The following is a 23,792-nucleotide window of genomic DNA, read 5'->3' as shown; positions in this document are numbered from 1 at the left end:
TTCTATAACCTGTCGATCAATGCCTGTCAGATTTGTTGGTTTCCAAGAGAAAACGGTGGAGTATTGCTATAGGAGTGCTACCAGTCGTGCCCTGGTCTCGTCTGATAGGTGAGTGCCGATTCGCACAAGCTATTCTGGGTACTCTCTGTTTATCTAGTGTTGTTCAGTGGAACATTCCTTCTTGGACTTCTTTGGTGCACGTACAAGCTCTGGGGCGGCTATGATTTGGTAGCAATGTTGTGCCCTGGTGTTTATGGCAAGGACCATTGCTAATCCCTGGTGTGTGCTAAATTTAACAATGTCGTGGATCGTCGATGGTACGAGCTGCAATAAGGAGATTGATGATCGTCCGAGCAGAATATTGTGTTATGCTGGTATCACAGAGAATTTGATCGTTCTTGTGATTTGGTCTTTCTCGTCATAACTGGCCAATGTTAAGGGCAGCCGAATAGTACCCAATGGCCACAAGTTGTGCGTGTGTCCGATGAATCCTACCAATGGTCCACCGGTTGGGGGATGTAGCCCCTCTTTCCACGCATCTGGTAGTTGCCGAAAACAATGCTTAGAGTATATCGAAGCAACTACCATTGTCAATGTATATTCGATGGACTTTCGTGTTACGAATGAATCCAGATATAAGGAGTGGGTCTCGCAGATCCCACGAATGGCTATTAATCCTTGTTAAAATAAGGTAAATTTGTCTATAAAGTATAGCTAGTTTCTTGATTAATACTGAATTGTTTGTGTTTTATAAAAATATAATGTATTTAAGTTTGAAAAAAAAAAGTTAAAAAAAAAAAAAAAAATCTAATTTGTTTAGGATGCTACCACTCGTTATGAAATGTTAAAGAAAGGATGCTAGCAACTAGCAAGGTGGCAACATAAAAAATAACGTTGCACCATAAACAAAATTATGTGGCAGTGTACTAGAAATGTTACCGCTCTCTTCGGTCTAAGTAAAATATGTTTGATTATTCAAAAAGATAAATACATAAATAAATACATGTTACAATGGTGAGTTTAGATATTTGTTTGATTTAGTAGATACCGATATAGGTTTGATTACCCAAAAGAATAGAAGTTACATACCAGGTTTGTATCAGAATTAAAAATTTATTAAAAATGTTTTGTTCTAAACATGCTACATTACCGGTTTTGGGCTACCAAGGAGCATTTTAATAAATATTCAACATACAACTTAAAAATTCCAAGAATTGTATAAGACTTTGAGGGATAGTTTTCTTCCTCAAAAAGACTTCCTAAAAAAAGGAAATTTTTCAAAAGAAAACCATCGAGAAATAAAATTTTAAAATAGATCCTGAACAGCACAAAAAAACAAAAACAAAAAAAAAAATGCTAAAATACACAAACAATTATTTATCAGCATTCAAAAAAAAAACTCTTATATAAGAATTTTTTCTGCATAAAAACAAAATATAAGAATTTTTTCTGAATGCCGCTAGATAAATGTTCGTGTTTTTTCTGCATTTTGCCATAGAAAAAACTTAAAATCACAATGTATAAACTGAAGTTTTTTTCAAAATGTCAATTGACTTTTCCTAAAAAAAAATAAGTAAAGTGATCGGCTTTTTGAGTAAAAGGTTGAAAACATAATAAGTCTTTATGAAAATCTATCCCCCAAAATAATCCAAAAACCAGCATGGAACCTTCAAATTCAACAATAGCAACAATCTTTGAAGATACATAATCAAAGACATAGTTATATTACATTCAAGTATTATGTCACATAGATCCAGTTAAATAACTGATAATAGACACAACATACTCATCATTAAAAAAAAAAAAAAAAAAAAAAAAAAAAACCTAGCATGAGTTGCTACCTCATCATATACGACATCCATTCAAATCCAAACACTAAAAAATGACTAAATCCCACCTCGACTTTGCACACTGCAATGCCTTCTGGTCATCCTGCAATTGGTACATCAAATCCCAACTAAATTATTCAAGAACACCTTCAAATCTTATACAAGAAACATATTTGTTTAATGGAGCTTACAAGTGTTCATAAACTTATATACACACTGGATCTTGTGATATATAAAATGGATGGATTGATTAGATTCGATTTTTAGTCCTTACCTCTAAATGAAAGATTCAAACAGAGACCATTCCATCTATGTTTCTGTCATAAATAAGATTGTACAAGATTAATTAATTGAAAATCGCCTACAGATGCTATCAAATTGGTCGTTTATTTGTGGGTAATGGTGGAAAGATGTTCATCGGACTCGTAGATAGTTCATACCATAATTTAACTAAGTTAAACATTAGAAACACAGAAAGTGGAATTCGTTAAGAGAGAAGGTAAAAGGGGAACTAACATTTTCGTTCATCGGTAGCATCATGGAATTCAGGGTCATCTTCTTCATCATCGGCTGTTGCCACCGAAACCACCGGCTCAACAGCAGCAGCGGGATCTTTCTCATCGGGATATCTCACAACCACCACCGGGCACACACAGTGACGGACACAGTAATCGCTAACACTCCCGAGCCTCCCATCGCTTCCGCGTTTTGTTGCACCGAAACCTCGGCTTCCCATGATAACCGCACTTAACCCTAGGCGTTCAACTTCCAAACAAAGCCTCTCCTTCATGTCATGATCTTTCACGATATGGATCTTATACGGTATGTGCGCGTCGACCAGAGGTTGCGCTAGGGCAGCGGATTTCGTAGTGGTAAAAGTATCGAAATCATCTTCGAGCTTCTGCTGTGATTCCTCATTGTCAGTGTCGACAATGGAGAGATCAACGGAGCCCCAATCAGCGCCGTAAAGGACGGAAGTAGGACGGACATGGATCAGGATGACGGCGTCACCGGGGCGGAGATACTGGTGGACGGCCCACTTTACAGCAAAGGCACTCTCGTCGCTAAGATCGACAGCGATACCTATCCTGCGTTGTGCCCCGGCAGTGGGGGTTTCGGTGGCAGAAGGATTGGTAGGACGGAAACGAGGGGATGATGACTTGACTTTGATGGCGGCGAGCGACGGTAAGTCGGATTCCGGTAGGGTTTTCTGGGGTTGCATAATTTCGGAGTGGAGAATTAGGGCTGTGGATCGTTGACAGAAGGTTGAATTGAGAATGTGCGAATAGATCGGAGATGTTTTGGGGGGTTTTAACGAAAATAAAATAGAGGGGTTTAAGGCAACTTATTCGGGTCGGATAAGATTATGACGTGAAAACTACGTTCCGTCACCTACCTTCTTTGATTGGTTTTTCATTATTTATTATTAAAAAAAAGTACACACTTTATATTTTAATTAATTTTAATATAGAAAAGTTATAAAACATACTAGGTTGTATTTAATATTTTTAAACTATTCAATTATTTATAAAAATTATTCTAGACCACTTAATGCAACGAGATCTAGATATTAACTTGGTGTAATAACGAAAAAAATCCACAACGATATAAGAAGTGGGTGTAAGAGCTTTGTGCAAATTTGTAATCGACTCATAATGATGAAACAATAAACGTACGAAGATTAAACACATAAAACTTATTGAATTTGTGTTTAATTTTGGTTTTTAAACATAATCATAACTGAAAATGTAACTAGTTTGTCGAAATATCAGCAAAAGTCTGTTTCAACTTTTAGGTTAGGTTCAATCGTATCGGCAAGATGACGTATACACAAGTTTTTAGAAATGAGGGTTGCAATATCAACAATAACATGGATAATTTTAGTATTATATGTGAAAACATTTTTCAAATTATATGATTTTGACACTATAACTTGGGGTTTGAAACCAAATTTTGTATAATCCAAAATTTTCAATGTGGATTTCAAGCAAAATTTGAAATTCTAAACACACAATACCATGTTACATTTTATGTTCTTGAGACAAAAAAACTTAAAACTTATAGAATAACGATAGCGAAAAGTAATATGCAATAACCGAAATCTTGTATCTACGCCACTCATTTTTTATTGAAATTGGAAGGAAAGTCACGTCTGTTAGCAACAAATGATTCAACAGTTAAATTTTTGGCAATAAACTATCGAATGGATATATCCGTTACACATGGATCATATTTCTAGACTTTAGATCCTGCCCGAGGTGATGCCCCTTGGAACTTCAACAGAGGCGTTGTCTTGAAACCCCATGTTTCCATTCCCAAAACTACTTTAGTTTATCTAAATTTCACATTTGCACCTATAAGTTTACATTATAAATAAAACTAAAATCAACTTGTCTCAAGGTGATGCACAAGTGCACATTATAGATAAAACTAAAATCAATGTGTCTCAAAGGTAATCCCAATTATAATTAATAACTACCAACAAATTCAATTAACAAAACCATTTTCCGCTAACATTTTCTATAATGAGTAAAGCTATTTTTTACAACAATATATTATTATGCAACTTTCTTATAGAAAAAGGTAAACATGTATACCATCATGAAAAGGTATGCCTAACTCAAACATATATCATGAGTCATTTAGTTGTTTATAAACCTAATTTGTAATTGTCAAAAGGGAACCTTCCAAGTGATGCCACGATGTTGACCCCGGTGGAAGTAGTCAAGGAAGGTAACGAATATTCTAGAGGAATTGTACGAAAGGCCTTAGACTTCTCTTTCTTAATTATTTCATATACGCGTAATACAATTTTGGTAAAAACTTTCAATTTTTATAATAAATTATACAAACGAATTTGTAGAAATAACAAACTTCAGAAAGGATTTATTTTCGTAATCTGTAATAAATTTAACATGTAAACCAATCTAAAATTATCTTAAAATCATGTTGTTCCAAAAGAAAATTATCAAAATTCAATACCTCTTTTATACATATGCAAATAGTGATTTTTCAAAGTTTTTGAATATTCAAATTACTGTGAGCTTGGGGAGTGGGGTTTTCACTGTAGAGCAAACTCTTTTAAATGTTGTATCATGCAAAGTAACAAAACATAAGAAAGTGTGCATGGAAAATCAACACGTGTTTATACTTTTTGCATTTGATACTTTCGGTTTTATTACGTCATAAGTTGTGCAACTACTCAATAGAATCCAACGGGTCATGCATAGTAATGTTATGACTCCAAGATCTACAAATGTTGTTTTCAAAAAAAATTAATTTTGTCATTCAAAAAGGGGTTGCGGCACAGCTTGTTGCTTGTTTATCCGTTATGTCTATGTAAAACCTTCTTTTTAATTAATTCACAGATTAATTTTTGGTAAAGAAAATTAAATAAATAAAAAATTACAACTACTCACATAATCAAACGAAACAATTGAAAACATTAAGTGTTTGGAATTCTTGTTTATAATTTTTTTTTATTTGTTTATTCGGTGTTAATAAACTAATAAGTTATTTTCAATGTTTGGCAATTTCTATTTACTCACATAAAATGTCCAAAAAAAATACTCTTGGATATATGTATATAAAAGTATAGGGTTATGACGAGGTTATATGATAATTTGGTTTAAATAAGTTATAAATTGTTTTACATAAGTTAGAAGATTTTGACTTATAAAAAAATATTTGAGTTTCATTCAAACACTAAATAAAATCATTATCAAGTATGTCAAACCGAAGTAAACTAACAAAACACTTAAATAAACAATCACAAACACCCCCTTAATTTAAGTACATTTATGATTATTCTTTTTCATATTCAAATATAAAATAAATAAATTAGTTAAAGTTCATTGGTTTGTAACATTGTTTAAGGTGAGATATTATATCCATAAAACAAAAATTGTTTAACATCAATTACCTTGAAATACTATGGGGTGTTTTTGGCATTGATTTCAAAACAGTTTATTTAACTTTTTTTGAAACGACAAAAATACTATAAACAACTCCTAAATTAGTTGAAGTTCACTTGTTTGTAATATCGTTTAAGGTGAGATATTATATCCATAAAACAAAAATTGTTTAAAATCAATTACCTTGAGATGGTATAGAGTGTTTTTGGCTTTTATGGTTATTCATTTTCATATTCAACTATCATTAACTACTTCCCACTTATTTATTTATTACAAAATCCCAATTCCTTATCTTCATATAAGATTATATTTTCAATGAGAAATCAAATATCTCATATATTTTCTTTATATTTATCTTCTTACTTACTAAATCAAAACAAAAGAGTGGATTAAGAGAGACAAAATTAATAGTATACCCTAGTTGTAATCTTATTTGAGTAGGAAAATATTTAATTTTTCATTTTGAAAATCTATCACCAGCAACATCATCCAAATACAAACGTAATTTGCACAGCTATAATTTGGTAACTTTTTCTATGAATAATAACAAGGAAAAAAATGTATAAAAACGGACAATTTTATCAAAGTAGAATAATCTAATAAAATACTAAAAAAGTAAAATATGATAAAGGCAAATTTATAATTTGGATGCTATAATACAATAAAATAGAATTCAATTAGCCCTAATAAAAACATATCTACAAATTATCTCACTTTTTAAAATAGAATTCAAATTACATTTCCAAGATAGGATCAGCAAATGCGACTCGCTCAGGGAGAACAAATGATGCACACAACATCCATTTTCCGGGGGCAACAAGACGTACTTTATGCATTTTTACTTCAAATGCCACTTCCGATAATGCAATTCTTATCCGCTAATTAACACCACCAATAAAAATATATATATACATATTAAAATTTATCAACAAATAGTTACTCTTTTATGTAAATCGTAACACAACGTTTTCTCACAATTTTATTGTTTTAGACACTTAATTATTTCAACCGTCATACTTTTTTCCATTTTTTTTTAAATACCGGTTTTGATATGTAACATTTAACGCAAAAATGTAACAATCAGTAGCATATATTACCACCTTGCGAAATCACTTTATACTGACAATAGGTTTCAAAACGCTACAAAAAGAACTTATTTTTTAATGCAAAATGACATTGGTCGTTTCGCAAAATATTAACATTTTTGCGAGGAAAAAAAAAAGTGAAATATAAAAAAATAGTGTTTTATGTTGTACTTTGAGCTAAATTTTATATGTCAAACCTCATGGAAATCGAATTCTGGATCTTCAGCTTTTGAGAATCCATAGACATGAATTTTTGGCATGATCAACTCTTTGTTCATATCCATATCTCTAAATATTCCCTTAAATGCATCTGCCAAATTCAAATCAGCAAAAATAAATAAAACTCCTGAATAAAAATATTTAAAAATAAAAAAATAAAAAAAAAAGATTTCCGTGTTATTTGTTATACAACATACCAAGATACTCAGCTGCATCTTTGGGAAGATTCATGACTACTTGTGTGATAGGTCGACAACTTTGACTCTTGAAAATAGCATCAATGAATCTTCTTCCATCCATGTTAAATACCTTCAAATTTTTTATATATATATAAACATGTTACTTTATAAATAATTCAAAACAGAAAAACATTAAAAAAAAAAAAAGTGAAATAATTAGATACAAACCTCAATTTTTCTTTCAAGTTTGTTGAGGACGCAATTTTTTTCAATATAATCAATAGCATGAGGATTTAAATCATTTGCATAAACATGTTTAACTTTTTTAGCTGCAGATATAGCCAAAGGACCAACCCCAGCAAAAACATCACCTGTTTCAGAATTCAGAATTCAGATTATTCTCATCTTTCATCAACAAAATAAAAATTACAAAAATCATAAATATTTAATATGACATCAGCATCTCTTCTCAATAGGTAATAAGATCAAGATTGAAAAAAACATACAAACAACATCACTCCTTGTAAAAGAATTTAAAAGCCTTTGCCTTTCTGTTGCCAATTTTGAGCTCCAGTACCTGCATAATGTAGAAAGGTCAATGATGGTCCCTCATCTTTCTGATTTTTACCATGTTTAGTCCAAAATTGATTTTTTTTTTGTCGTATTTGGTCCGTATTTCAGGGTTTGATACGGATATTGGTTCCTCAAACCTTGAAACAAGGACCACAATTGGAAAGACACAAGGACTAGAATTGATGAAATCAGTGCCATAAGGACCAAAAGTGTATGTTTTGAAAAAATTTGGACTAAACATTGTTGAAATCAGAAAAGCACAGGGACCATTTTTGTAATTTACTCTAAATGTTATAACTCTTGATTAAAAAAATAGAAAAAATTTGGAAATTTGATACCTATGGTATACAGTTTTTTTTGGTACAAGGGCAAAATTGTCATTTCAAAAAAATTAACAGCTGAGTAGATAGATTAATCATTAATGGTCCAGGGACTAAAACCTATATGAAAACTTGTAATAAGGATCAAACTGCAAAAAGAAACATTTTCGGACGAAAACTGTAAAAACTGTGATTTACTGAAAGTTGGGAGTTAATGAGGGAAACAAGAGAATGATTTAAGAAAGAAAAGTTACACGGTTGCCAAATCAACATGAAAATGAAGTCCATTTTCTACTACTCTTGTCACAAGAGAATGATTTCCAGCTAAAACTTCAAGTGACATGGTTCTAAAGTCATTATTGATAGAATCAATCTTGTTGACAACTGTTTGTATTTTTGGCTTGTTTTTGTCCAAAACAACCTTAGCTATAAGATTCTTGTATGGAAGATGTTCTTCCCTCAAGTTTAGGTGGATGATATGGCCCACAGTCTCAAAGGATGAAGGGACTATTATACCCTTTGGAAGCAAAGCCTCTAAAATCTGCAGTTTTTGCATAAATAAACATGATTCAAAACATTCCAAGATAGTAACTTTATTAAGGAAGTCACGTTGAAAGCTATAGTGCAGTATCGGGGAAATAGAGGGGCAGAAAAGTAAATTTAGTTGGGAGTTTTAAATACCTCATTCATTTGCCAATAACTGTAATACAAAGTCAGCTTGCATCTCACAAGTTCAAATGGTGATCCCGTTAAGCATGCCTGAAGAAAACAGATGATCAAACACATATCATAAGTTCATTAATCAGGTTAAGTAAGCTGGAATGAATACCTTAATTGCTTCAGGCATTTCATCGAACGACTTATATGCATGTTTCTCATCCAAAAGCAATAACCTTGTTGAGCCTTTCCATTTCCCTAATCTGTAGGCATCGTCTCCAAGTAACCCACTCAAATCCTCCCCTTTCTCATGGTCGCTCGCATCATTCTCCACAACCTCGTCTAATAAATAACATTCGTTACTTTTATGCTCTCTGATTTGACTCGGCTCCTTTTTAGTCTTCCTCTTTGGCCTCGACAACTTAGCCAAATTCCTGAATTTTTCATAACCTCTCGAATTGAAAGTTTTTGCAAGCTTATCTCTGTATAAGACTGGACTCAATGGCTCCCCATCTCCCTCAGCTTTTCCGTAAATTCGTCGGTTCAAAGACTCTAAGGGCTCACCGTCATTTGAGTTGAAATACTTTTGTAATTCACCATCAATTTCGTCTCCAGGAACCCTAGCTATGTTCCGAATCCGAGGCCAGTTCAAGAGATGACCACGGAGTTGGCTTTCGAGGGCGTAGCATCGATCGGCGGAGACCCGAATTGCAGTAATGTCAAAAACACGAATAAAACGGGTTTCATCGAATATATTTTCGTTATCTTGATGTAGCGATTTGGGTTCCACAGAGGGTTGGTGGCCTTTGGATAAAGAAGGCCCGTAAGGGTGAGTTTCATCAAGGGTCACAGAAAGGGAATGCGCAGCGGAGACGACGGCGATGCGACGGAAAGTGATGGCGGTGCTGGGCTTGGAGAAGAAAGGTGTAACAGGAGGAGAGAGGGGAAGCGAAAAAGAGGAAGATGGTCGGAGCATGAACTTGGTGAACATCGAATAGAATATGATTTTGCCGGGAAGATTCAATTTCGAGGTTTGGAATTCACATGGTAACGGAAAAAAACAAGCTTTTTTAGTTCATAGTCCAGAATATAGTGGCAAAGTTTGTAGGGTCATGATTATATTTTAGGAAAATGACTCGGTGAGATAAGGAAGGTTTTTTTTTTTTTTTAATTACCATTGAATTGGTTTCATATGTCTAAAAAATAATATTATGATCGGCTATAATAGGTTTAGTCGGTCAATTTGAACTTTTCAGCTACCTCTAGCAAAAATATGAATCTTTCGGCGAATGTATGAATTTTCCGGTGAATTTGAAAAAACAAGCATGTATTTTAAAAATTGTTCCAAATCGTGTTGTTCATAAGTTTTAGCTTTTGATTTCTAGGGTTTTAGAAATCGTGTCAAGAACAAGAACACGAATTTAGAACACATATATGAACACAAAAATCTGGATCCAAACCTAAGGGTTGACAATAAAAAGAATTTAAAACCAAAAAATAAAAACCCCTATAATCTAGGGTTCGTTCATCAGTTCTTCAAGCTCCTGCCCATAAACGAATTTCAAAAGGTTGTTGGGAGTAATAGTTGTACATCGGAAGTCTCTTTTGAGTGCTTGCATTATGAACCCCGTTTTCTTATGGGCTGCTTATCAAGAGTTTGGTTACCAATGTTGGGTATCGGTTATGGAATCTCGAGTCACGAAGTTCATTTGAATGTCTCGAGTATTTTATCAGGTGGGGATACACCTGATCTGATGAGGGATTTGTATGCAACGCAAAATTCTTGGATGAACCCTTATTAAGCTCGTGGGAGCAGTGGATCGGTGATGATTTGTCACGAATGACTAATCATTAGCCTTAGAGTATGGTTTATGAAATTTAGAACTGATGGGTTCCCTGTTTCGGAGAGTATATTGGTGGAGTTGGTTGGTGGTTGTAGTTTAGAGTTCTCGGTTGTTTAGTTCTCACTGGAAGGTTGGTCTTACAGTTAAGGAGAGAAAGATAGTTGTTGTGTTAAGTATTCTTAGGTTATTGGGTTGTTGTTGACAGCTACGGGTTTACGAGTAGTCTATCAAATTTTCTTTATAAGATGCCTTGACTTCGAAGTGGTTAAAGGGAGTGTGTAGAATATGTTGACATTGTTCACGTTCACTTCAACGACTATTTAGTTGATACTCGTGTTGGGAGTCGCTTTGTTTTCGAATGGAAGGTTCAACAACAGTGAATAGTCAGAGGTTCTGTTTACTAGTGGCATCATCAAGGAGATTCGGGTCCGAAGGGTTCCGTATGATTCGAGTTTGAGAGTGGAGTCGTATTGACGGTGTTCCGAGATTATTTTGCTTGTTTGGGAGTCAAACAAGATATTAGATTTTTGAATTTCAGGAAGAGTAGTGATGGTTATTCTCCATTGGTTAAGTTAGTGGGTCAAGAATTCATTATTCATAATTATCTACGGGAGCAGACTGCGAGGACGAAGTCTGATTCAAGTGGGAGATAATTGTAACATCTCGATTTCCAAGTATTTTAATTTTTGACCCTTGGTATGAGAATTATTTGCAAATTAGTCACAAATGGCAATTAAGTGGAAAATACACCCAGTTGAGTATGTTGGGTGTACGTGGTCAGGGGTCAAACCCTAATTTTTAGGGTTTGGACCCTATTTAAACATCCTTAACTCTTTTAGACCCCTTCATTTATCAGCCTCCAGCCTCATTTCGTACTTTGCAAACCCTAATCCATTTTGAGAGCATCTTTGAGCCATTAGTGTGTGTTTTGGTGTTCTTAGAAGAAGGAGAATGAAATGAGAACATCTTGGAAGCTTGGAGCACTTTGGATCCAGAAGCATGTCATCATTTTGCACCACTTGGAGGTAAAAATCTCTAATCTTGATGGATTTGTGTTCATTTTGGTCCCATAAGCTTGATGTATTTGAGTATGGGTTACTCCAATTCATTTGATTTGTCCTTTCAGACGTTTTAAGTGTTCAGAGTCCTAAAAATGCAATCTTGGACCTTAGTTTCACACCATGCATGCTCTTTAGTGGTTAGACCTTGTATTAAGTTACGGTTTTTGGTCTTGAGAACTTAATATTCATGCAAGATCATAAAGTTGGAAACTTTATGATTATGGATATTATTTGAGGACTTGATCTGTATTTGGACAAAGTGACTTTATGGAATAAGCCCTTAAAAGGAAGGAATGTATTCAGACAATGTACGATGGGCGTACATGGGAGTACGTCATGCGTACGCGATGGGAGCTACGTGGTCAAGACGTGTAGTACGACGAGCGTACAAGCTGAGTATGATGGGCGTACTCAGCTAAGTTGTCTCGGTTGACTTCTTTAACTTTTGACTTTGACCAGGATTAACTTAAGGATATTTTGAGTTGTAGTTGAGATTGGTCACTATTTGATGTATAAGTGACTGGTAGAGCTAATATTCGAAGCAGTGACCTATTCAGCTATCTGTTCAGACTGATAGGTGAGTTTTCCTTACTATACTTATGGGTCGAAGGCACCAAGGCCGACCCATTGGATTACATATCCTGGTTTGTTGTGTGATGTTATGTTGAGATTATGTGTTCACTGGTTATGTGATTAGACTGGGAGATCTGTAGAACTACATGTGTTGTTGGATATATGTTAGACAGGTAGACTTTAGGACTACATGTATTTGTTAATTATTGATTGTTATTGTATATGTCGACATGTTATGTTGTTTATATATTAACTTTGTTATCAAACCTAGTATCCCTCATCTACATGTGGCCGACCAGTTATTATGATTTTTAAAAACATAACCCAAGACAAGGATTTTCATATACGCTTAAATCATGTTTTTAGCTTCAGATGTTTAATAGCTCTGATTGATTGGGTAGGTTGCCAATATACAAGGTGATTTGTCATTACAGGTGATTTCTTGATCTCATGGAAATCAAAGTACTAGACAACTTTTAAAGATCATCCATTGAGGTTGAATATCGAGCTATTGTTGTCACAAGTGAAGTTATATGGCCACAAGACTTGCTTTGTTATTTTGGCATTACCATTCAAGACCACAACACTTGCTTTGTTATTTTGGCATTACAATTCAAGACGCGCTTTGGTTCTTTATGACACCAATTATGCCATAAAAAATGGCATCTTGATTATCATTTGTTCGTGAAAAAGTATTGCATAGAACTATAAAGTTTTTTTTTGAAAGACATAGAACTATAAAGTTGATACAGTGATACTTATATAAACCATTTTTCAATTAATTAGTTGACATATTCACAAACACAAAGCCACTTCATCGATTCAAGATGCTACCAGTTATGACCAAGATGGCTCTACACAGTGCTTTACAAGTCCATCTTGAGGGGGGATATATCATGAGGAGGGATATTGTAGTTGTATTTAAGTAACAGTTAAGTTAGTTAGTGGTAGTATTAACTTTGTTACTTGTTAGTTGGTTTGCTACGTATAGGTTAGCAAGTATGGCGCTTGTATATGTGTGTATACGATTTAATATATGATTGCATGTAATAAGAAAATTATTTTAATCTTCTTCTCTTAAATTCATTCCATTTCTACACTTACAATAGATATGCCTTATGTTTGCATGTTTAAGTAATGTAATGAGTTCCCATTATGTTTACCAATAAAAAAACGTGTTTAGTAATATAGTTGCTTCTTGCCAAAAGATAATATTGTAAATTTCGATTAAAAGTTACATTTCACAATTAACAGTTTTAAAAAGTTCAATTTTACTCTGACTTTAATCACAGATTTCCTAATTATACAAAATTATTTATTACTTGCGATACATAATAAAAAAAATTACTCAATTTGACTTATATCATTTAACCTAATATCTATCCAATTTACTATTTAAGATGATAAAAACTTCAATAGAAAACAAAATTATTACATGTCGAAAAAATGAATAAAAAGAAAAGAGTAAGCAACAAGTCGTCATTATTCACTATTAATTATTACATTACCCCAAAAAAGAAACAAACTGGAGCAGGTGATATCTAGAACTCAGTATAAAGCAAAAAAACATGTAAAAGGAAACAAAAAAAATCTTACAAAGTATCCACCTACTTTACAACCTACACCAAATTTTCGTTGACCTTTTTATATAAAAAAAAAAAAAATAATCTTATTTTTGATATACAAAAAATCACATACAATTTTATATATTAAAAAAAAAATCAAATCCAATTACCACATCAAAATCAACATACGTCAACATTTAACCGTTGCAAGACAAAATCAAAATCCATCAATCCATCATTTCATGAATATAATAATTGTGGAAAAGGATTCCAAATTTTCTTCCATTACAAAATGAAAATCAAACTTATCAATTTTCCTTTGAATATTTTTAGTTTTTATACATTACACATTTTTATACAGATTCCGTACAGTCTACAAACTGATCTGATATTTTTCCTGTAGTGTTACCGGATCGGACGAGTCCTATCAAGCAATCCAGCCATGATTACTTTTTTCTTGTACTGGTCCGAGTCAAAATCAAGAAACTCGGTCGTGGTGGGTACTGAGTTGACTCGTTTTAGCCGGGGGCGAGGCACAAAGTAAAACGAGATTGATGTCCAGAGAATGGAGAAGAGTCTGCCCCAAATCACGAGTACAATTAGGCTAAAGAGAAGAAATAAACACCAGTGGATGCTTCCATTTTTGATCTTATCGGATTTGGATGAAACCGAAGTTCTCGAATCCAGTCGGGATAATTCCTTTTGATATGAGGAAGGTCTTGAAATGGAAATGATGGGTGTATCTGTTGCAGAAGATACTTTTTGCTCAAAAGATGATCGAGAAGTGGAGTTGATACGATTTGATTTGTTTGAGATTGATGAATTTGATGGAACAGAATCTCTGTTATCGACTGAATCTAAACGGGATGATGATTTTTGGTCAGAAGACCATCGGGAATTAGAATTAATGGAGGAAGAGGATGAGGTAGAGGCTGAGGAAAGAGTTGTTCGGGAAGAAGATGAGAATAGATTTGAATGACTACAAGAATCTTCCAAATCTGCACATTCCTTACTACATGCATTAATGTCTTCAAATGATTTGCCGATTTTCTCGCTTGATGAAGAAGACGACTCGCTCGTATCTGAAGCAATCGAAGATTTGGAAGAACTTCTGCGAATCTTCTTCTTCTTCGTCTGTCGGTGAAAAAATGAAGATAAACATCAGTCAATACGTTAAAAAATCGATTGATATAACAAAGCATGAACCTATATATCATTTCAGAAGATACAGAAGATGAATGTTCAAAGACTCAAACAGAAATGATCAAACGCGGATTACTCTCTTTGAGATTAATTCTAAAAATGCGGGAAAAACAATACGATTGCGCTGACTTCTATCAATCGGTTAACATAATTGAATAAAAAAACAAACAATACGACGCTTTTTATAAAAGCGATTGAACATTGAAGAACTAACCTTCATTGAATCAAACAAGACGGCTTTAAGTACACGAGAGAATCGTCGTCGACGAGACGGACGTTTCACAACGCAATCACCGCCGCTATCGGTGACGCCACCGTTGACCATCTTCCCCTCCGGAAGCAACTCTTTCCCCGCCAAAACCGGTTTTCCCAACCGTCCGTTTTTGGTTTCCAGGCCATCTGATTTATTACCAGATGAAGACGCTTCATCGGCGGCGGAGGACCGAAAGCAAGACCTGAAAACCTTGCTTCTCCCTCTCTTCTTCTTTCTCTTATCATCCGCCATAGCCCCAGAGAGAGAGAGAGGAGAGGGAGAGAGAGAGAGAAAGAGTGGAATCGATCGAATTGTTAGGGTTGCATGTATTTAGGGAAAGAAATAGAGAGAGATAAAACGTTGATGAGAAATCAAAGTACAAGAGCGAGAGTGGCCGAAATTGCCGCTTCTTCGTCTTCCCCTTTCTTTACAAATCCCTCAACTCCCAGTCTCCCACCACCCCCAACCTCTATATTTAAATAACTCCGATGTAACACATATTACCCCTATACTATACCATTATGACACTTTTGGTCATGTATTAATAAATAACAACACGCTTTAACTTATCTATAGTTGATCAATTATGTTTCAAACTTTGTTATTAAAGTCTAAAGTCATTGCATTTTCCAAAACCTATTATGTTAGGTAATATCAACAAAGAATATGTACCATGTTAAATTGCCTTTTTTTAAATGGATTGGCTTTTTTGTAAGTTTTGTGAAAAGTTCAATGATTTTATATACCATCTATATCACATTTTGCTTATTTAGGTAATGTTAACTCTCATATCTGAAACATGCATAATTTAGACATAATCATAAGACGTGCTAAAGTTGTTACGTGACGGAAGCATAAACAAAATATATGGTTGTACTGCTAATTTTACATATATGCAAGTAGCTATCGTCAGCGATGTTATTAGACAACTCACTAAAAGCTATCCTCAATATACTAAGGATTTTCAAAAGATAATCTCATACGGCACCGCATACATTCTAGATCTTTTCAAATTTACTATGAGGGTACACAATATGCCCAAATGATGGCTCGGTGAAGGATGGTTGTTGGGCTCGGTACCGATGGGAACACCATTTTTGGTGTCCCAGTACCAAGGGTTTTCCTCTTCGTTATCCTACTTCTTCTCTCATCGTTACATGGTTGTACAATCTTGCTTTGATATCTTGTATTTTGATATGGTTGACTAAATGGGAAAAAAAATTTGACAAGTGACTCATGGAAGAGAGATGATGTTAGGTATTAAAGGGATGAAAATGATTCATACCCACCAAACTTACTACTTAAATTATCAAAATCACAACACAAATTCTCCACATTCATTGTATTTTTTACTTCTTGCCGCAAACTATAGTTCAATTAATTTTTAACGTGTTAGCTTGATCGGATGAAGCTTTATAATTACCAACAAAAGAAAACTTGCACAAAGGGGGGATATAATTGGATAAGTTATTGAATGTGATGTGTGATTCACACACTAAAAAACCTTGGACCTTGTTTTTATTTATCTCGTGCCCTTTTGCTATTTCCATTAATCCATTTGTCTTAAACGGCATGTTGGTGGAATTTTGACATACCGGTTATTTCTAATTTATTGGTATGTGAAAATCGAATTCAGGTACCAACTAGAGGTGCAAATGAATCGAGATACTCGTTAACTACTCGGGATCGACTTGTTAAAAACTAAATCTGAGATCGATTTTAAACGAACTCGAACTTAATATTAAATTTGTTTATTAAATAAGATTGAGCTCAAGCGTGTGTTCCTAAGCTTGATTAGGTTGTAAGCCTAAACAAGCTTACATATGTATAATAATAAAATATTTTTTTATTTTTATATATTAAAATAAATACGTATTTTAATAAATATATTTTAAGGAATTTTGGTATATTATATACAAGCTGAGCCCAAATCCGTGTAGTTCTTCCGATCCCGAGCTTTATGCCATAAATGTAACACCTGTTAACCCATTTTTCAGGTACTGTTTTTTTTTCAAGTTTAATTTACTTTAATATAAGTTTTGGGGATTTTAGGGTGAGACACGACGTGGCGGCTAAGGACCCACGACATGGCATCGTCTAATTAAGAACGTGGAGCCACGAAGTGCCACGACATGACAACGCCTTTGCCACAATGGGGGGACTACTTTGGTGAAAAACCCTAGATCTTCGGGTTTGTGCTCTATTTAAAGGCACTAACTCTTAGGGTTGCTTCATTTGGCAGCCTTGACCCTCTAAGATCATACCTCATCCAAACCCTAGGCTCCATATGTATGTTTTGAGAGTATGAAGCCATTTTTGTGAAGGTTGAAGGAAGAAGGAGTCCATTTTGGTGCTTGTGTGCTTTGTTCCAGCTTAGATCTTGCATCTTCATCATATTTCTGGTTTTTTGGAGGCATAAAGTCTTCACATCGCTCATTAGTTCTCTAGATCTAGTTCTAGGTCATTTTATGAGCTTTTTGGTCCATATCTTCTTATTCTTGGAGTTTAAGTGAACTTCATAACCTTTATGTGCCTTATACAACTTCTGGACCATGGTGGTGGTTAGAAAGGGGACTTTCATGACTTTGTTTGGTGTCCATGCAATGGGTGCAACCATTAAGATCTTAGGACTTGAGATCTTGGCTTATTGGGATATCATAATGGATAAATTTGGAAGCTTTATCCATCAAGACATTGGGAAGGTTCAGATATGAGATTTGTAGCTCATGATGTTAAGGGTTAAGAGCTTAATCCATTAATCTGTAAGAGACCAACTCATAGGGTTAAGGGTTAAGAGCTTAATCCATTAATATGTGAGAGACTAGTTCCCACGATGTGGTAGTCTACTTGCCACGACGTAGTGGCTGGTGTCACCACGAATGTTTTGTCGTGCAGCTGCCATGATATGGAGGTAAGTTGGGGCTGACTTTGACTATTGACTTTTTGACCAGGCTGACTTTTGGTTATTTTGAGGGTTTTACGGAGCAAACTAAGAGGGTACTTCTATATTGATGATTTGATGATTCATAGTACAAGTCTTCGTTGTCAAAGAGTTATTGTGTTAGTCTTCTATTTACAAGGTGAGTCTTCTCACTATATTATGTATGTCATAGTAGGGTGCATGCTAGACTAACTGAGTCTTATTTGTTGATTACTGTTATGTGTATTTATTGATTTGTTGGTAACTCCAGGACTGTTGATAGTCTGCAGGGTTGCTGATAACCCATAGAGGTGTTGTGAGCCCATAGGACTGCTGATAGTCCTCATGATTGTTGATACTCCCAAAGTTGTTGATAGCCCATAGTTGTTTATTATGATGTGTTGTATGTGATATTTTAGAGAACTCAGTAAGCTTCGTGCTTATAGTTGTGGATTTAAATGTGTTTTGAGTACTTCATATGACCGTGGGAAGGTCAAAGCTTGATTGTACACACTTAACGACAACTTTTATGATTTCGTATTATTATGATACTCTGGGATGATTGTATTTTGATATTTATGGTTTGCTTGACTTGGTTTTATGGAAATAATGTTTTTACCTAATTTAAAAATAAAAAATTTGGTTGTGAAAATGGGACATCACAATAAAACTCAAAACGAGCTGAGCTCGAGCATGAGCATAAAAATATTAAACGATTTGAGCACGCTTAAGCTAGACTCGACCCGTTTGCACCCAACTACCAACTTACAAATGAAGTGTCTTGATGTAATTTTTCATGTCTATTGGGCTTCATGGAAGTATTAGAATGAGATAGTTTTTAGAACACCCAAGCCAATGAAAATAGTTACTAAAAATGTACAAACTGGCTAAAAACATATAAAATTGTTTTGGTATAAGTTTTGATACCTAATGTACAACTGATTATTTCATAAGTTGAAAATGTTGGAAGCGGGTTACTGAATCCGCATATGAAACTCACTCAACCCACCACTCTTAACCCACTAAATAATGGATGGTTCTTTGGAGATACCACAAGTACCTCCAATAAATTCCCCTTAACTCGTGCATGATTCCCTCCTTCCTAAGAGAAATAAAAAAATATATTGATTTATTGAAATTAAAGTGCTCATTTAAAAAATAAATTTAACAAATACACAAAAGAAATAATTATGCTTTACTTTAGGAATTTTAAAATTATAAAGAAAGTTGTATTAATGAAATTGATATTATTTTTTATTATGTTTATTACAATTATTATAATGTGGAACTTAATAAAAGAAAAATAACCATAAAATGACATGAAAAAAGTTTAATTTAAAATAATCACAAAATGATATTGAAAATTGAATGATAGTATAATATGTGACAAAAAAAACATTTTTCAATTGTCTTTGAGTCAAATCCATGCCATATTTTTCCTTAATAAATGTTCCTAATTTGTTCCATGAGTGCTTGTGCCAAATTAGTCATTTTCTACCCACAATGTTTACTTCTTTAATTCAATTTTGCAATAAAAAATTTATCTACTCATTGGTCCATGTATGTTTATCTCCTATTGCTAATAACAAAAAAAAACATATGGAATTCATACTTTAGAAAACACAACCTTATAAGAATAACTTCAATCGTTGAAACTAAATAATTTCAACAAAGAATAACGGCGTTTCAACATAAGAAGAACTTAAGTTGATGATATTTCAGCAACAATGCATCATGAATCAGAAGAAAAACCATACAAGCAAAGATTATATAATAAAATCAACAAATCAATATAAGCAAAGATTATATAACAAAATCAACAAATCAGTATAAACTTGCATATATATTTTTGACTTCAACAAATATTTTAGAAAACAATGATAACAAGTAATCACAAATCAATTTCAACAAACATAAACAACAAATTCGGAGCATAAAATCAGTTATAGCAACAACTACATCAAACATCAACGTAAACTAGCATATGTTTATGATTTCAACAAAGATTTTAGCAAACATTGATAACAAATCTGTTGGATTAGTGTCTAAGTTCATAACTATTTTGGTATGTACTTGACCCGATGGTGCATGCTCCTTTTGGGTTGCATTCACCAAAGCAACTTGATAGGATGAATTATGGAGAGAAAGGATTAAATATGATTTATTAATATATTATGGGAATAATATATTAAAGGAGAAATCATATTGTTTAATTAATATTAGTCAATAATTAATTGGTAATTAGTTTTGTGACTAAAAGAGATTAATTAAACTTAAGGGACTGGAATTGTAATTATAAGATAATTGCAATTTGGGCCATGGATTGCCTTATATTAAGGGATGGACGAATTCTAATGGGAAACCCATAGGGAAATCGTCCATGGGCTTAATTAAAGGAGTCTATGGGTTGCTTAAGGCTTAAGCATCCAAATTAGGGTTTCCTTGTTAGATAACCCTAATAGCCCAACTATATAAAGACCCCTTAAGGCTCAAAAACGTGGCTAATATTCTTTCTAGGGTTTCTACACGTTTTTGGCAGATTCCATCCTCTCTCCTCTTCATCCTCTTGCTTATGGTGTTTTTGAACCATTAGAGGAGTGACACTTGTGACTCTAAGCCTTCCAAAGTCAATACAAGGAGATTTGGGATTGTTATTGCTACATAACAATCAAGGTAACATCTTAAACCTAATTACATATTAATATGATTACTTGAATGCTAGAATTAGGGTTTATAGTCTTGGATTCAAAGCATGTACAATAGAGAAACCTAGATCCAAGCATTAGGGTTTGTATGAGCACATAGGATGTCTTATGACCAAAACCCATCAGTGGTATCAGAGCCTAGGATGGTTTCAATTGTATTGATGCATTGTATATCTGAAAAAAATTCGATTTTAGGTGTTCAAGAGGTTGGACTCGCCGAGTCCATAGCTGAACTCGCCGAGTCCAGGGTGACTCGACGAGTCTAGGCTTGACTCGACAAGTCAAATCGTCAGATAGTGCTTATCTCGAGATTTCTTGCTGTTTTTGCATTAGGATAGTTACCTTATCATGTTAGATCAATATAAATCCGATTTTATGATATATATGACTATATCCTTGATCTAATTAAAGATAATTATCAATTAATAAAATATTTGTTTCCTTATATGATAATTGATTGATTATTTTGATTAAATTGATAAATTGTTTTGCAAGAAATCATTAAATAAATCAAATATAGATAATTATGTGATTAAATGTTAATTTAGATTATTTGTTATTTGATCCTTGTTGTTATGAAAAGTTTCATATTTTAACCTTTGGGTTTTATAGTTTAAATTTGAACCCAAAAGTTTTGTTGTTTTGAAATTTAAATAGTTAAAACCCTAATGTTTTGAAAAAGGTTTCAAAACTTGCCCTCAAGTTTTGGAATTTAAATTTTGATTAAAAGGTTTAATTTTGATGTATATTTAAATTCTAACCCTAATGTTTTGAAATGTTTCAAAACTTTCCCTCAAGTTTTGGAAGTTAAAAGTTGATTAAAAGTTAATTAGGAATGTTAAATTCTAAAACCCTATAAATGTTTTGAAAAGTTCAAATACACCCTTATGGTTTTATTAATTAATTAAGGAGTATAAGTAAAAGAGATTTAATAAATCCATAAAAGTTTAGGTTAACCATTTAATTGAATTAAAAGTGTAATTGTTAAAGTTAACCACATAGTATTTTAAAAGTATAAAATGCACCCTATACTATATATAACATTAAAAGTCTAACATTATATATATGTATGAGTAAAAGTCAGTCTTACCGTTAGTAGGCCTCATTCACGAAGCTGGTCTATAAAGGGTGTTTAAGGAAATTGCCTATAAAATGGCGATTGAATGGGTATCCACTCTTACCCACCGCACTCTTGACTAGTGGAGGGTCGTTAGCCGAACGGGTAGGATAGGACGAAACCTTCCATTATAAGTATAATGAAATACAAAGTAACTAAATGTTTTGCAAATTCCCAATCTTAGTTACTTAGGCAAAAGTGAATTGATGCAATTCCATGAAATTACACTTTGTGCCCTTGCGAAGATGTTAGTGGAGCGTGTGTGGTTTACCGGCACACTAAATGGTTCTAAGCAAAGATAGCAAAGGGTGACTCAATGTTTGTCATAGTTCGGTGGAGCGTATGTGGTTTACCGGCACATCGAATAGGTGATTGTAACATGTGAGGGCACCATGTAAGTTTGCATGGTTATTCACACCCGCTTTGTGATCCTCGGCATCCCAGTCACAAACAAGAGGGGCATATCGAGATTTAAACATGCCATTGAAAGTTCAATGAATCTCAAAGCATCTAGGAGTTTTCATAGATTTAAAACTTAAATTTATTTTTCCGTTTTTCATGGTGGAAATTAGTGAATCGTCATTCACTTACCTTCAAATATTCTGCAATTAGGGTTACGGCATCCCTCTCCCGAGTTGTAGAATATTGTGTTGGGTCCTGGCCTTAGTATTTCATTTGAGTTATTTACTAAGGACTCAATCTATCAACTAACTTGAATTCGTTTTTCTCCCGTTTTGTAGATGTCAAAGTTCGACAACTATGGTCTTCCCAAATCCCGTGGAACAAGCATTCCACATGAAGATGATATTCCACGATTCGATCGAGGAACAAGAGATCATGCTTCACTTCCTCCTCCTCCTCCAATTATTCTCCCTAACCCACAAGTTCAAAGGCTTGAAAAGTTCAAGATCACTCAAGCCCTTTTGGCAAGTGAACATAAAGAAGGAAAGTCGGTGTGTGCAGACGTCCTAGGGATGAAGTCACACTGTTGGGATCCGTTGTCTGTGAGGAAATGGCTGTTGATTGGGTTCTTCAGTCACTTCATAACTCATATAGTGAGTTCGTAAGAGAGTACTATATGATGAACCGCGACGTGACCCTTATAAATCTCACCTATATGCTTATTGCTGCTGAATCAGCAATGGTTTGGCGCAATAGAAAAGCAAAGTTGATTGGTGAATCTGCCTTCGAGACCTCTATGGATATAGACAATGGCAACGAAAGACATGCTATGATTGAAAAGATTGATCATAAGAGAAAGGTGATGTCTGAAGTAGTTCCATGTCATGTTCCAAAAAGAGTCAATTTGCTTTTATTGCCAAGAGAAGGGGCATTGGAGACGAAGTTGCCCTATTTACCTAAGAGATCTAAGAGATGGGAGAGTCGAAACATATGGCTCTAATTTAGGTAAAATCCATTGACCAACTCTTTTAAGCTTCATTCTAGATTCTGAATACATAATGTGATAAGATTAGATTCTTGAGCTACTACTTAGAGTTAGAATTAGATTGCTAAGAAAGATGTATTAGCATAAGTTTTTCAATGAATTACATTGTAAGGACAAAATTTTTCCGCAATAAAATAAATTTTGAATTTTAAATTTTATTTATTTATCCTTACAATGACGTGTATGAAAAATTGTTGTTAAAATTATTAGCAATAATGATTTGTTTCTTATTGTGTTATGGAAAGTCAAGAATTTACCAAATAGGGAGAGTTTCTCATCGCCCAAGTTTCAATTGGACAGAAACTTGGAATCATGCAACTTGGTTGCA

At 33.9% G+C, this 23,792-nt stretch overlaps 3 protein-coding genes across 4 annotated transcripts; all 3 read right to left on the bottom strand.

Moving 5' to 3' along the window:
* Positions 1-1,701: 1,701 nt before the first annotated feature.
* On the bottom strand, positions 1,702-3,157 carry LOC145005882 (universal stress protein PHOS34-like). Of its 2 annotated transcripts, XM_078964994.1 has the most exons (3): positions 2,346-3,157; positions 2,104-2,146; positions 1,702-1,932 (listed from the first exon to the last, which is right to left on the bottom strand). In XM_078964994.1, coding segments are annotated over exons 1-2 (708 nt in total). In that variant the 5' UTR covers positions 3,052-3,157; the 3' UTR covers positions 1,702-1,932; positions 2,104-2,144. The 2 variants fall into 2 exon arrangements, with proteins under 2 accessions (XP_078821120.1, XP_078821122.1); XM_078964996.1 differs by lacking the exon at positions 2,104-2,146 and having other exon boundaries at positions 2,346-3,152.
* A 3,191-nt stretch (positions 3,158-6,348) lies between these two features.
* Positions 6,349-9,861, bottom strand: LOC145004600 (Met-10+ like family protein). Its single transcript, XM_078963553.1, has 8 exons — positions 8,949-9,861; positions 8,801-8,878; positions 8,374-8,660; positions 7,733-7,803; positions 7,455-7,597; positions 7,245-7,356; positions 7,026-7,138; positions 6,349-6,621 (listed from the first exon to the last, which is right to left on the bottom strand). The coding sequence occupies exons 1-8, from the start codon at positions 9,765-9,767 to the stop codon at positions 6,478-6,480; spliced, it is 1,767 nt and encodes a 588-aa protein (XP_078819679.1). The 5' UTR covers positions 9,768-9,861; the 3' UTR covers positions 6,349-6,477.
* A 4,172-nt stretch (positions 9,862-14,033) lies between these two features.
* Positions 14,034-15,711, bottom strand: LOC145004603 (uncharacterized). The gene is made up of 2 exons (XM_078963554.1): positions 15,237-15,711; positions 14,034-14,953 (listed from the first exon to the last, which is right to left on the bottom strand). The coding sequence occupies exons 1-2, from the start codon at positions 15,525-15,527 to the stop codon at positions 14,225-14,227; spliced, it is 1,020 nt and encodes a 339-aa protein (XP_078819680.1). The 5' UTR covers positions 15,528-15,711; the 3' UTR covers positions 14,034-14,224.
* Between the last annotated feature and the right edge of the window lie 8,081 nt (positions 15,712-23,792).

The sequence above is a fragment of the Lactuca saligna genome, chromosome 7 (genome assembly GCF_052625555.1).
Source record: "Lactuca saligna cultivar CGN05327 chromosome 7, ASM5262555v1, whole genome shotgun sequence".
Classification (NCBI taxonomy): Eukaryota; Viridiplantae; Streptophyta; class Magnoliopsida; order Asterales; family Asteraceae; genus Lactuca; species Lactuca saligna.
Note: the sequence above shows the minus strand (reverse complement) of the source record. Positions and strands in the feature narration are given on the sequence as shown.

Coding starts and splice junctions, on each gene's coding strand:
- LOC145004600 (XM_078963553.1), bottom strand. CDS start 9,767: ATGTTCACCAAGTTCATGCTCCGACCATCTTCCTCTTTTTCGCTTCCC. Junction 8,661..8,800: donor GTTATTGGCAAATGAATGAG/GTATTTAAAACT, acceptor CAAAAACTGCAG/ATTTTAGAGGCTTTGCTTCC. Junction 6,622..7,025: donor CAGAATTCGATTTCCATGAG/GTTTGACATATA, acceptor GGTGTTAATTAG/CGGATAAGAATTGCATTATC.
- LOC145005882 (XM_078964994.1), bottom strand. CDS start 3,051: ATGCAACCCCAGAAAACCCTACCGGAATCCGACTTACCGTCGCTCGCC.
- LOC145004603 (XM_078963554.1), bottom strand. CDS start 15,527: ATGGCGGATGATAAGAGAAAGAAGAAGAGAGGGAGAAGCAAGGTTTTC. Junction 14,954..15,236: donor TCTTGTTTGATTCAATGAAG/GTTAGTTCTTCA, acceptor TTTCACCGACAG/ACGAAGAAGAAGAAGATTCG.